The 13,473-nt window shown below is 55.5% G+C and overlaps 1 protein-coding gene across 1 annotated transcript; it reads right to left on the reverse strand.

Annotated features, from left to right (window-relative positions):
• Nucleotides 1-552: 552 nt before the first annotated feature.
• SNAPIN (SNAP associated protein) lies at nucleotides 553-5,791 on the reverse strand. The gene is made up of 4 exons (XM_073609144.1): nucleotides 5,556-5,791; nucleotides 1,743-1,789; nucleotides 1,450-1,568; nucleotides 553-1,353 (listed from the first exon to the last, which is right to left on the reverse strand). The coding sequence occupies exons 1-4, from the start codon at nucleotides 5,774-5,776 to the stop codon at nucleotides 1,249-1,251; spliced, it is 492 nt and encodes a 163-aa protein (XP_073465245.1). The 5' UTR covers nucleotides 5,777-5,791; the 3' UTR covers nucleotides 553-1,248.
• Nucleotides 5,792-13,473: the final 7,682 nt, after the last annotated feature.

A 13,473-nucleotide genomic window follows, 5' to 3' on the forward strand; every position in this document is an offset into this window, starting at 1 on the left:
TTTAGGGGAAGCAGGTTGAAGGACATTGATCATTAGACTGGGGACATCAGGTGGCAGAAAATAAGTACTGAAGGGAAAATCTCTGCAATCCAAGTGCAAATTGCAACAAAAGCTGGGGGCTCATCCGGGATGACCTGAATTTAGGGTAAGCAGGTTGATGGACGTTGATCGTTGGAGTGGGTAGATCTGGTGGCAGCAAATAAGTACTCTGGGGGAGATCTCTGGATTCCAAGTGAAAATTGCAGCAAAAGCTGGTTTGTCACAAGTTGGGGGCTCACCCGGGATGACCTGAGTTTAGGGGGGGAAGCAGGTTGAAGGATGCTGATCGTTAGAGTGGGGACATCTGGTGGCGGGAAATAAGTACTGCAGGGAAAATCTCCGGGGTGAAGGTGAATATTGCAGAAAAAGCTGGTTTTATTTTATCTTGTAAACGGGCTACTCACATTTATTTTGTTATTTATGGGTGGAGTTCGGCTTTAAAAAAAAAAAAAAAAAAAAAAAAGGTACCGTGTTATATTTTTACTGCAAGGACCTGGAAAGAATTCACACTACTTTTATTTTTTTGCTGATAATATTTATTGTTACAATCGCAGAGCAGGAAATATTAAAGCTGGTATTCACAGAATAGAAAAAAAAAAAAAAAACTACATTCAAAGAACGGAGTTCTCTCTGTACAGACCAGAGGTGGGACACAATCTGCAGCAGTTGAGGGACTACAGGTCCCAGTGTGCTCTAGGACAGGGCATGCCGGGACACAGAGCACCGCAGCAACGGCTGACATAAACCAATCGGCCGCATCAGACATAGACACTGACTCCACCCACAACTAGGGCCCAGCTTGGGAAGGAACTGCGTACAATGGGTCACATGACTAGAGCGCGAGTACAGTAACAAGGCCGTAACGTAGCACCATCTTTACAGGACGCAGACGGGACTTGATTGGTAAACAGGGAAGAGGGGTGGTGGGGGGGGGGGTCTCACCTGCGTCCTCCCACCCCTTATTGCTGCCAAGCTACGAAATGAAAGTCATGCATCACAACGAAAGGCTGTTTTCCTAGCGCAGTCTCTCTCAATCGCTTATTTTTTTTTTTGGCACTTCACGCCCTCTTTTTTTTTTTTTTTTTGGAAGTTGTCACGCCGGGACGCCTGCGCACCTGGGCTGGCCGGGGTCTCCAGGAAACGTTTAAAAAAAAAAAAAAAAAAGGAAGAAGGATGGCTCAACTCCAGAGGTTCCCCCGCCGCTTGTCCTCACTTGTTGGGGGAGGTCGGGGAGTGGTGCGCTCCCGATTCCAGCATGGCCCTCCTCCGCGCCGTCTCTTTGGCCACGCTGTGGTTCAGGCGCCTCAGACGCTCCTGTGACAACGGAAAGCAATGGTTAAGACAAAAAGGTTGGAGGAGGTGCGCGCTCCTTGTGTTGTCACAGATGATGGGTTATGGTGGTCCCCTCACCTGTGCGTTCTGCAGGATATTGTTCACCAGGACCACCCTGCGGCGGGCGTTCAGCAGCTTCTTCACGTACGGGTCCAGGTCCAGCGCCACCTTTTGGTCCTCGTTGATCTTGCAGAGTTCTGGGAGGAAGGAGCAAAATGTATGAGGAGCAAAGACAAAAAAATGAGGGCCGTTGTGTTGCCTACAGAAAAGGAGGTCAGAGGTTATCGTGTCACAGAACATCGGCCGGCCGCCCTCTCTGTATATATAAAAAACACACACATGCTGGTCCTGGACTATTACTTAGTACCTACCGGACGCCAGGCTGTCAATGTGCTCCCGCAGGTCCACCTGACTCTCCCTGTAAAGAAATTAGACACGGGGCATTACAGGCATGAAGGTTAATGTATGACCTCTGTCTGTGGTGTGAGAACTGACACTTCCTGTGAAAAGACAATAACACTGAGCCCAACGATAACACCGGCACTGAGCCCAACTATGGAAGGGGGGGGGGGGGGGGTTGTATCCTAAAAGGTGACCATATACTATACCAGTAGTGATGGCGGAACTTGGCACCCCAGATGTTTTGGAACTACATTTCCTGTGATGCTCAAGTACACTGCAGAGTGGATGAGCATTATGGAAAATGTAGTTCCAAAACATCTGGGGTGCCAAGGTTCACCATCACTGCACTATACAATCTCCTTTGGATTTACCATCATCTATGTACAGTATCTGACAAAAGTAAGTACACCCCTCAGTCACATTTATGTAAATATTTTCTTCTATCTTTTCATGTGACAACACTGAAGAAATGACACTTGTCTACAATGTAAAGTAGTGAGTGTACAGCTTGTATAACAGTGTAAATTTGCTGTCCCCTCAAAATAACTCAACACACAGCCATTAATGTCTAAACCACTGGCAACAAAAGTGAGTACACCCCTAAGTGAAAATGTCCAAATTGGGTCCAAAGTGTCAATATTTTGTGTGGCCACCATTATTTTCCAGCACTGCCTTAACCCTCTTGGGCATGGAGGTCACCAGAGCTTCACAGGTTGCCACCGGAGTCCTCTTCCCCTCCTCCATGATGACATCACGGAGCTGGTGGATGTTACAGACCTTCTGCTCCTCCACCTTCTGTTTGAGGATGTCCCACAGATGATCAATAGGGTTTAGGTCTGGAGACATGCTTGGCCAGTCCATCACCTTTACCCTCAGATTCTTTAGCAAGGCAGTGGTGGTCTTGGAGGTGTGTTTGGGGGTGGTTATCATGTTGGAATACTGCCCTGCGGCCCAGTCTCTGAAGGGAGAGGATCATGCTCTGCTTCAGTATGTCACAGTACATGTTGGCATTCATGGTTCCCTCAATGATCTGTAGCCCCCCAGTGCCGGCAGCACTCATGCAGCCCCAGACCATGACACTCCCACCACCATGCTTGACTGTAGACAAGACACACTTGTCTTTGTACTCCTCACCTGGTTGCCCCCACACACGCTTGTCACCATCTGAACCAAATACGTTTATCTTGGTCTCATCAGACCACAGGACGTGGTTCCAGTAATCCATGTCCTTAGTCTGCTTGTCTTCAGCAAACTGTTTGTGGTCTTTCTTGTACATCATCTTTAGAAGAGGCTTCCTTCTGGGATGACATCCATGCAGACCAATTTGATGCAGTGTGCGGCGTATGGTCTGAGCACTGACAGGCTGACCCCCCACCTCTACAACCTCTGCAGCAATGCTGGCAGCACTCATACGTCTATTTCCCAAAGACAACCTCTGGATATGACGCTGAGCACGTGACCTCAACTTCTTTGGTGGACCATGGCGAGGCCTGTTCTAAGTGGAACCTGTCCTGTTATACCGCTGTATGGTCTTGGCCACCGTGCTGCAAATCAGTTTCAGGGTCTTGGCAATCTTCTTATAGCCTAGGCCATCTTTATGTAGAGCAACAATTCTTTTTTTTCAGATCCTCAGAGAGTTCTTTGCCATGAGGTGCCATGTTGAACTTCCAGTGACCAGTATGAGAGAGTGAGAGCGATAACACCAAATTTAACACACCTGCTCCCCATTCACACCCGAGACCTTGTAACACTAACGAGTCGCATGACACCGGGGAGGGAAAATGGCTAAGTGGGCCCAATTTGGAGATTTTCCCTTAGGGGTGTACTGACTTTTGTTGCCAGCGGTTTAGACATTAATGGCTGTGTGTTGAGTTATTTTGAGGGGACAGCAAATTTACACTGTTATACAAGCTGTACACTCACTACTTTACATTGTAGACAAGTGTCATTTCTTCAGTGTTGTCACATGAAAAGATAGAAGAAAAGATTTACAAAAATGTCACTGAGGGGTGTACTTACTTTTGTCAGATACTGTATATACTGTAGATATGAGGTCACACCTAAACAACCTATTCCATTTGTATCCAATCAGAGAGCTCCTCATAGCACATGGATGATCTGTAGGAGATTGTATGGTGTGTGGTCACCTTACAGAGATATTAAACCCAAACATGTCATACAGATCAGATCACTAATCATTAGATGTGGCGGCTGCATTAGCTTTCCTTTTTTAAGGCTTCCCCCCCCCCCTCTGTTTTCACTTGGTGATCCCGCCAGCGACATGTCTCCTGTATTGTAATGAGGGGGGAGGGGAGGACAGTGAGGGGCCCCTCCGGGGATGAGGGGAGGACAGTGAGGGGCCCCTCAGGGGATGAGGGGGGAGGGGAGGGCAGTGAGGGGCCCCTCCGGGGATGAGGGGGGAGGGGAGGGCAGTGAGGGGCCCCTCCGGGGATGAGGGGGGAGGGGAGGGCAGTGAGGGGCCCCTCCGGGGATGAGGGGGGAGGGGAGGGCAGTGAGGGGCCCCTCCGGGGATGAGGGGGGAGGGGAGGACAGTGAGGGGCCCCTCCGGGGATGAGGGGGGAGGGGAGGACAGTGAGGGGCCCCTCCGGGGATGAGGGGGGAGGGGAGGACAGTGAGGGGCCCCTCCGGGGATGAGGGGGGAGGGGAGGACAGTGAGGGGCCCCTCCGGGGATGAGGGGGGAGGGGAGGACAGTGAGGGGCCCCTCAGGGGATGAGGGGGGAGGGGAGGGCAGTGAGGGGCCCCTCCGGGGATGAGGGGGGAGGGGAGGGCAGTGAGGGGCCCCTCCGGGGATGAGGGGGGAGGGGAGGGCAGTGAGGGGCCCCTCCGGGGATGAGGGGGGAGGGGAGGGCAGTGAGGGGCCCCTCAGGGGATGAGGGGGGAGGGAAGGACAGTGAGGGGCCCCTCAGGGGATGAGGGGGGAGGGAAGGACAGTGAGGGGCCCCTCCGGGGATGAGGGGGGAGGGGAGGACAGTGAGGGGCCCCTCCGGGGATGAGGGGGAGGGGAGGACAGTGAGGGGCCCCTCCGGGGATGAGGGGGGAGGGAAGGACAGTGAGGGGCCCCTCAGGGGATGAGGGGGGGAGGGGAGGGCAGTGAGGGGCCCCTCAGGGGATGAGGGGGGAGGAAAGGACAGTGAGGGGCCCCTCCGGGGATGAGGGGGGAGGGGAGGACAGTGAGGGGCCCCTCAGGGGATGAGGGGGGAGGAAAGGACAGTGAGGGGCCCCTCAGGGGATGAGGGGGAGGGAAGGACAGTGAGGGGCCCCTCAGGGGATGAGGGGAGGACAGTGAGGGGCCCCTCCGGGGATGAGGGGGGAGGGGAGGACAGTGAGGGGCCCCTCAGGGGATGAGGGGGGAGGGAAGGACAGTGAGGGGCCCCTCAGGGGATGAGGGGGGAGGGAAGGACAGTGAGGGGCCCCTCCGGGGATGAGGGGGGGAGGGGAGGACAGTGAGGGGCCCCTCAGGGGATGAGGGGGGAGGGGAGGACAGTGAGGGGCCCCTCAGGGGATGAGGGGGGAGGGGAGGACACTGAGGGGCCCCTCAGGGGATGAGGGGGGAGGGGAGGACACTGAGGGGCCCCTCCAGGAGCCATATTTGAAGCCCCTCACATACAGAATGGTGGGTGGAGTCAGAGATAGGTGGGCGGAGTCATATATGGGACCCCCAAGGCACAGAATGGTGGGTGGAGTCAGACGAGTGGGCGGAGACTTTTTTGACCCTCAGGGCCCGCACAGAGGGCGGAGTCACCCCTGCCCCGCCCCTCACCGCACGGCGTGCACATGGCAGTCCAGCTGATGTACGGCGGGCTTCAGGAGCTCCAATAATCCCTCCGCGAACACATCCCGCCCTGGAGACACCGGAACCGCCATCTTACACCGGACCGGAAATGACATCACGCCGCCCAGTCTTACCCCCGCACTCCGGGGATAAAGCGTTCCGGGAACACCAGAGGCCGAATCCCCCTGTGTCCCCATTTCCGCCGCCATCTTCCCTGAGTCTTTTCCGCCTCACTGATTGAATTAATGGGCTCCGACAACATGGCGGCTCCCCGCTGACAAAACACACCGGACCGCGGACACTAATGACTTCAGAATACAGGAGAAGATCAGGAAGAGTCACTGGAGCCCAGAAATAAACATCACAATTACATTATAGAGTGCACCCCCATATATTGTCCTCTAATACAGTGCACCCCCATATGCGCCCCTATATACAGTACACCCCATACAGTGCACCCCCATATAATGTCCCCCCGCCCCCATACAGTGCACCCCCAAATAATGTCCTCCATACAGTACACCCCATATAATGTCCTCCATACAGTGCACCCCCATATAATGCCTGGCCATACAATGCACCCCCCATACAGTACACCCCATATAATGTCCCCCCATGCAGTGCACCCCCATATAATGTCCTCCCATACAGTGCACCCCCATATAATGTCCCCCATACAGTACACCCCCATATAATGTCCTCCATACTGTGCACCCCCATATAATGTCCCCCCATACAGTACACCCCATATAATGTCCTCCCATACAGTGCACCCCCATATAATGTCCCCCATACAGTACACCCCCATATAATGTCCTCCATACTGTGCACCCCCATATAATGTCCCCCCATACAGTACACCCCATATAATGTCCTCCCATACAGTGCACCCCCATATAATGTCCCCCCATACAGTGCACCCCCATATAATGTCCCCCATACAGTACACCCCATATAATGTCCCCTCCATACAGTACATCCCATATAATGTCCCTCCATACAGTGCACCCCCATATAATGTCCCCCCATACAGTACACCCCATATAATGTCCCTCCATACAGTACACCCCATATAATGTCCCTCCATACAGTGCACCCCCATATAATGTCCCCCCATACAGTACACCCCATATAATGTCCTCCATACAGTGCACCCCCATATAATGTCCTCCCATACAGTGCACCCCCATATAATGTCCCCCCATACAGTGCACCCCCATATAATGTCCTCCATACAGTGCACCCCCATATAATGTCCCCCATACAGTGCACCCCCATATAATGTCCCCCCATACAGTGCACCCCCATATAATGTCCCCCCATACAGTACACCCCATATAATGTCCCTCCATACAGTACACCCCATATAATGTCCCCCATACCGTGCACCCCCATATGTCCTCCCATACCGTGCACCCCCATATAATGCCTGCCCATACAATACACCCCCATATATTGTTCTCCCATACCGAGCACCCCCATATAATGTCCTCCCATACAGTGCACCCCCATATAATGCCTGGCCATACAATGCACCCCCCATACAGTACACCCCATATAATATCCCCCCATACAGTGCACACCCATATAATGTCCTCCCATACAGTGCACCCCCATATAATGTCCTCCATACCGTGCACCCCCATATAATGTCCTCCATAACGTGCACCCCCATACAATGCACCCCCCATACAGTACACCCCATATAATGTCCCCCCATACAGTGCACACCCATATAATGCCTGCCCATACAATGCACCCCCATATAATGTCCTCCCATACAGTGCACCCCCATATAATGTCCTCCATACCGTGCACCTCCATATAATGTCCTCCATAACGTGCACCCCCATATAATGCCTGGCCATACAATGCACCCCCCATACAGTACACCCCATATAATGTCCCCCCATACAGTGCACACCCATATAATGCCTGCCCATAAATTGCACCCCCATATAATGTCCCCCCATACAGTGCACACCCATATAATGCCTGCCCATACAATGTACCCCCATATAATGTCCTCCCATACAGTGCACCCCCATATAATGCCTGGCCATACAATGCACCCCCCATACAGTACACCCCATATAATGTCCCCCCATACAGTGCACACCCATATAATGCCTGCCCATACAATGCACCCCCATATAATGTCCTCCCATACAGTGCACCCCCATATAATGTCCTCCATACCGTGCACCCCCATATAATGTCCTCCATACCATGCAACCCCATGTAATGTCCTCCCATACAGTGCACCCCCATATAATGCCTGGCCATAAAATGCACCCCCCATACAGTACACCCCATATAATCTCCCCTCCATACAGTGCACCCCCATATAATCTCCCCTCCATACAGTGCACCCCCATATAATGTCCCCTCCATACAGTGCACCCCCATATAATGTCCCTCCATACAGTACACCCCATAAAATGTCCCCACCATACAGTACACCCCATATAATGTCCCTCCATACCGTGCACCCCCCATATGTCCTCCCATACCGTGCACCCCCATATAATGCCTGCCCATACAATGCACCCCCCCATACAGTACACCCCCATATATTGTTCTCCCATACCGAGCACCCCCATATAATGTCCTCCCATACAGTGCACCCCCATATAAGGTCCTCCATACCGTGCACCCCCATATAATGTCCTCCCATACAGTGCACCCCCATATAATGTCCACCCATACAATGCACCCCCCATACATTACACCCCATATAATGTCCTCCCATACAGTGCACCCCCATATAATGTCCTCCATACTGTGCATCCCCATACAGTGCACCCCCATATGTCCCCCTATATAATGTCCCCCCCATACAGTACCCCCCCATATAATGTCCCCTCCATACAGTGCACACCCATATGTCCCCCTATATAATGTCCCCCCATACAGTACACCCCATATAATGTCCTCCCATACAGTACCCCCCCATATAATGTCCCCTCCATACAGTGCACACCCATATGTCCCCCTATATAATGTCCCCCCATACAGTACACCCCATATAATGTCCCCTCCATACAGTGCACCCCCATATGTCCCCCTATATAATGTCCCCTCCATACAGTACCCCCCATATAATGTCCCCTCCATACAGTGCATCCCCATATGTCCCCCTATATAATGTCCCCCCATATAGTACACTCTAATAGTGTCCATTCCATAGTGTACATCCCCTATGTAGGTCCCACCAACAGTCCATCTCTCAGTGACCCCCCACATAGGGTAAATTTGGAAACTTGCTATATTTGGGAGGCAACCCCCTCACACACACTACCGGCTGATGTGAGGGGGGGGGGGGGGGGGGGTGAGGGGTAGCTGCCATTGGTTGTTCTTGGCTCTGGATCAGACTGGAAGGATGAGGGTCCCGGAGTCCCTGCAACACGTCAGCAATGGCCGCCCCCCCCCACATTCCGGAGAGGTATACAGGGAACTCATCATTTAAAGTGACCGAACAACGACCCCCCGCTAAAGACCAGCTCCAACCAACCCCAGTGACCAGCTCTCAGTGACGGGTCAGAACATCTTCTTTTATTTAGACTTTTGTAACATAAAATCATCAGGGCCTGGTGTGTACTGGACTGATGGAAGTATATTGGACTTGTGTAGGGGGGAGGGCAGCCCTGAGGAAGCCCTCCCCAACCTCTGAAACGCGTCAGCCTTTTACGATCACGGAGTCTAAATGAATGAAATGTGGACTTTATATGTCAGGTGTTTGTCACTTTTCTCCTTGGACACCTGGTCCCAACTTCCAGGATTATATTGGGGTCTGTGTCCCCAATGGGGGGGGGAATTAACCCCCCCACTTCCTGTTGCAGTGACCCCAGAGGAAGTGAGAAGCATGTCCCATGCGGGACTCAGAGGGCCTCAGAAACCAAACTCAGGTTTAATCCCACGTTGGGGGGATTCTACTCTCTTTCTGTCCCAGTGAGCACACAGGAAGTGGGGGGGGGGAATATAACCAATGGGGACACAGACAATAAAACCTGACAGGGGTTCTCACCCTTCTATCCTTTGGTCGCCCCGGCTGTACAGAGGATCTCAGTGCCCGCCTACTTTGGAGCTAAGCCCCGCCCTAGTCTACAGAGCATCGGGGGCCTGACATTGGTCTGCTGGGAGGTGGGCGGGGCTTATCGCCACCTGAATGAAGATCGGACTCATTGAAAAAATGAGCCTTAAAGAGACCCTGTCACCTCTGGATTGGTGTCACATGACTGCCAGTTATCTACCTGAAAAATCGACACTTCCAGGAGTGTCAGACATCCAGGGCCACCCACAGCGCTAACTCCTCCCAGGAATGGTGAGTGGGCGTGGTGACTGCTCCCTGCGTAATGTGACAGAGGTTCAGCCTAGAGACTCCCTGGAGAGCCCCCATACTGTCCTTACTGCACCCCTCTGTCCTGGAGAGCCCCCATACTGTCCTCACTGCACCCCTTTGTCCTGGGGGACCCACACTGACCTCACTGCACCCCTCTGTCCTGGAGGGACCCCATACTGTCCCCACTGCACCCCTCTGTCCTGGAGGGACCCCATAGTGTCTTCACTGCACCCCTCTGTCCTGGATGACCCCATACTGTCCTCACTGCCCCCCCTCTTGCCCTGGAGGGACTCCATACTGTCTTCACTGCACCCCTGTTTTGGGGGGTCCCATACTGCCCTCCCATCAATCCTCAGTTCTGGAGGGACCATATACTGTCCTTACTGCACCCCTCTGTCCTGGAGGACCCCATACTGTTTTCCCCATCAACCCTCAGTACTGGAGGGACCTCATACTGTCCTTACTGCACCCATCAGTCCTTGATGCACTCTATTCGCTCTGATCCCCTCAGTCCTGCGGGACCCCATACTGTCCTCACTGCACCCCTCTGTCATGGAGGGACCCCATACACTCCTCTCTGCACCCCTTAGTTCTTGAAGGACTATATACTGTCCTCCCTGCTCCCCTCAGTCCTGCAGCCACCAAAGCTGTCCTCCCAGCATTCTGCAGTCCTCACAGAACCACATACTGTCCTCTATGAATCCTTCAGGTCATTGGGGAACCCCATGCTATCCTCATTGCTCCTCTCAGTCATGGAGAAACCTCATATACCTTCCCCCTCCATTCAGTCCTGGAGGGACCCCATATTGTCCTCCTTGCTCTCCTCAGTCCTGGGAAAACATCACTGTCCAATGCTGGGGCTCCACCCTCCTGACCCATCCTGGAGCTCTGCCCTATGCTGGAGCCCCGCCACACTGTCCCATATGCTGGAGCCCCGCCACACTGCCCCATCACACTGTCCCATGCTGGAGCCCCGTCACACACTGCCCCATGCTGGAGCCCCTCCACACTGCCCCACGCTGGAGCCCCTCCACACTGCCCCACGCTGGAGCCCCTCCACACTGCCCCACGCTGGAGCCCCTCCACACTGTCCCATATGCTGAAGCCCCTCCACACTGTCCCATATGCTGAAGCCCCTCCACACTGCCCCACGCTGGAGCCCCTCCACACTGCCCCACGCTGGAGCCCCTCCACACTGCCCCACGCTGGAGCCCCTCCACACTGCCCCACGCTGGAGCCCCTCCACACTGCCCCACGCTGGAGCCCCTCCACACTGCCCCATCACACTGTCCCATATGCTGCAGCCCCGCCACACTGTCCCATATGCTGCAGCCCCGCCACACTGTCCCATATGCTGCAGCCCCGCCACACTGTCCCATATGCTGCAGCCCCGCCACACTGTCCCATATGCTGCAGCCCCGCCACACTGTCTCATATGCTGCAGCCCCGCCACACTGTCCCATATGCTGCAGCCCCGCCACACTGTCCCATATGCTGGAGCCCCGCCACATTGTGCCATATGCTGGAGCCCCGCCACACTGTCCCATATGCTGGATCCCCTCCACACTGCCCCATATGCTGGATCCCCTCCACACTGCCCCATCACACTGTCCCATGCTGGAGCCCGGCCACACTGCCCCATGCTGGAGCCCCTCCACACTGTCCCATGCTGGAGCCCCTCCACACTGTCCCATGCTGGAGCCCCTCCACACTGTCCCATGCTGGAGCCCCTCCACACTGTCCCATGCTGGAGCCCCTCCACACTGTCCCATGCTGGAGCCCCTCCACACTGTCCCATGCTGGAGCCCCTCCACACTGTCCCATGCTGGAGCCCCTCCACACTGTGCCATATGCTGGAGGCCCGCCACACTGTGCCATATGCTGGAGGCCCGCCACACTGTCCCATATGCTGGAGGCCCGCCACACTGTCCCATATGCTGGAGGCCCGCCACACTGTCCCATATGCTGGAGGCCCGCCACACTGTCCCATATGCTGGAGGCCCGCCACACTGTCCCATATGCTGGAGGCCCGCCACACTGTCCCATATGCTGGAGGCCCGCCACACTGTCCCATATGCTGCAGCCCCGCCACACTGTCCCATATGCTGCAGCCCCGCCACACTGTCCCATATGCTGCAGCCCCGCCACACTGTCCCATATGCTGCAGCCCCGCCACACTGTCCCATATGCTGCAGCCCCGCCACACTGTCCCATATGCTGCAGCCCCGCCACACTGTCCCATATGCTGCAGCCCCGCCACACTGTCCCATATGCTGCAGCCCCGCCACACTGTCCCATATGCTGCAGCCCCGCCACACTGTCCCATATGCTGGAGCCCCGCCACACTGTCCCATATGCTGGAGCCCCGCCACACTGTCCCATATGCTGGAGCCCCGCCACACTGTCCCATATGCTGGAGCCCCGCCACACTGTCCCATATGCTGGAGCCCCGCCACACTGTCCCATATGCTGGAGCCCCGCCACACTGTCCCATATGCTGGAGCCCCACCACACTGTCCCATATGCTGGAGCCCCGCCACACTGTCCCATGCTGGAGCCCCTCCACAGTGCCCCATCACAGTCCCATGCTGGAGCCCCGCCATACTGTGCCATATGCTGGAGGCCCGCCACACTGTCCCATATGCTGGAGGCCCGCCACACTGTCCCATATGCTGGAGGCCCGCCACACTGTCCCATATGCTGGAGGCCCGCCACACTGTCCCATATGCTGGAGGCCCGCCACACTGTCCCATATGCTGGAGCCCCGCCACACTGTCCCATATGCTGGAGCCCCGCCACACTGTCCCATATGCTGGAGCCCCGCCACACTGTCCCATATGCTGGAGCCCCGCCACACTGTCCCATATGCTGGAGCCCCGCCACACTGTCCCATATGCTGGAGCCCCGCCACACTGTCCCATATGCTGGAGCCCCGCCACACTGCCCCACGCTGGAGCCCCGCCACACTGCCCCACGCTGGAGCCCCGCCACACTGCCCCACGCTGGAGCCCCGCCACACTGCCCCACGCTGGAGCCCCTCCACACTGCCCCACGCTGGAGCCCCTCCACACTGCCCCACGCTGGAGCCCCGCCACACTGTCCCATATGCTGGATCCCCTCCACACTGCCCCATCACACTGCCCCATGCTGGAGCCCCTCCACACTGCCCCATGCTGGAGCCCCTCCACACTGCCCCACGCTGGAGCCCCTCCACACTGCCCCACGCTGGAGCCCCGTCACACGCTGGAGCCCCGCCACACTGCCCCACGCTGGAGCCCCGCCACACTGCCCCACGCTGGAGCCCCGCCACACTGCCCCACGCTGGAGCCCCGCCACACTGCCCCACCCCCTTTTTTTTATGTCTTTGGATCGAGCAAGTGAGAACCTCTGTCCAGTTTATTATTGCTGTCTATGTGCCCATTGGGGGGGTGGGGGGCGATCTCACTTCACTTCCTGTCCCAGTGACACCAGCCCAATAAATGAGGACACAGAGAGCAATAATAATCTGATGGATCCTGGCCATTTCCCAGGAAGGGCCACAAGAAAGACTCCACCCACATCTGC

Source organism: Aquarana catesbeiana, linkage group LG13, assembly GCF_042186555.1.
Source record: "Aquarana catesbeiana isolate 2022-GZ linkage group LG13, ASM4218655v1, whole genome shotgun sequence".
Taxonomy (NCBI): domain Eukaryota; kingdom Metazoa; phylum Chordata; class Amphibia; order Anura; family Ranidae; genus Aquarana; species Aquarana catesbeiana.

What these genes read in the sequence shown, in the direction of transcription:
- SNAPIN (XM_073609144.1), bottom strand. Translation starts at nt 5,776, where the DNA reads ATGGCGGCGGAAATGGGGACACAGGGGGATTCGGCCTCTGGTGTTCCC. An exon ending in CATTGACAGCCTGGCGTCCG is followed by an intron (nt 1,569 to 1,742) that starts GTAGGTACTAAG and finishes CCTTCCTCCCAG; the next exon opens with AACTCTGCAAGATCAACGAG. An exon ending in ATATCCTGCAGAACGCACAG is followed by an intron (nt 1,354 to 1,449) that starts GTGAGGGGACCA and finishes CCGTTGTCACAG; the next exon opens with GAGCGTCTGAGGCGCCTGAA.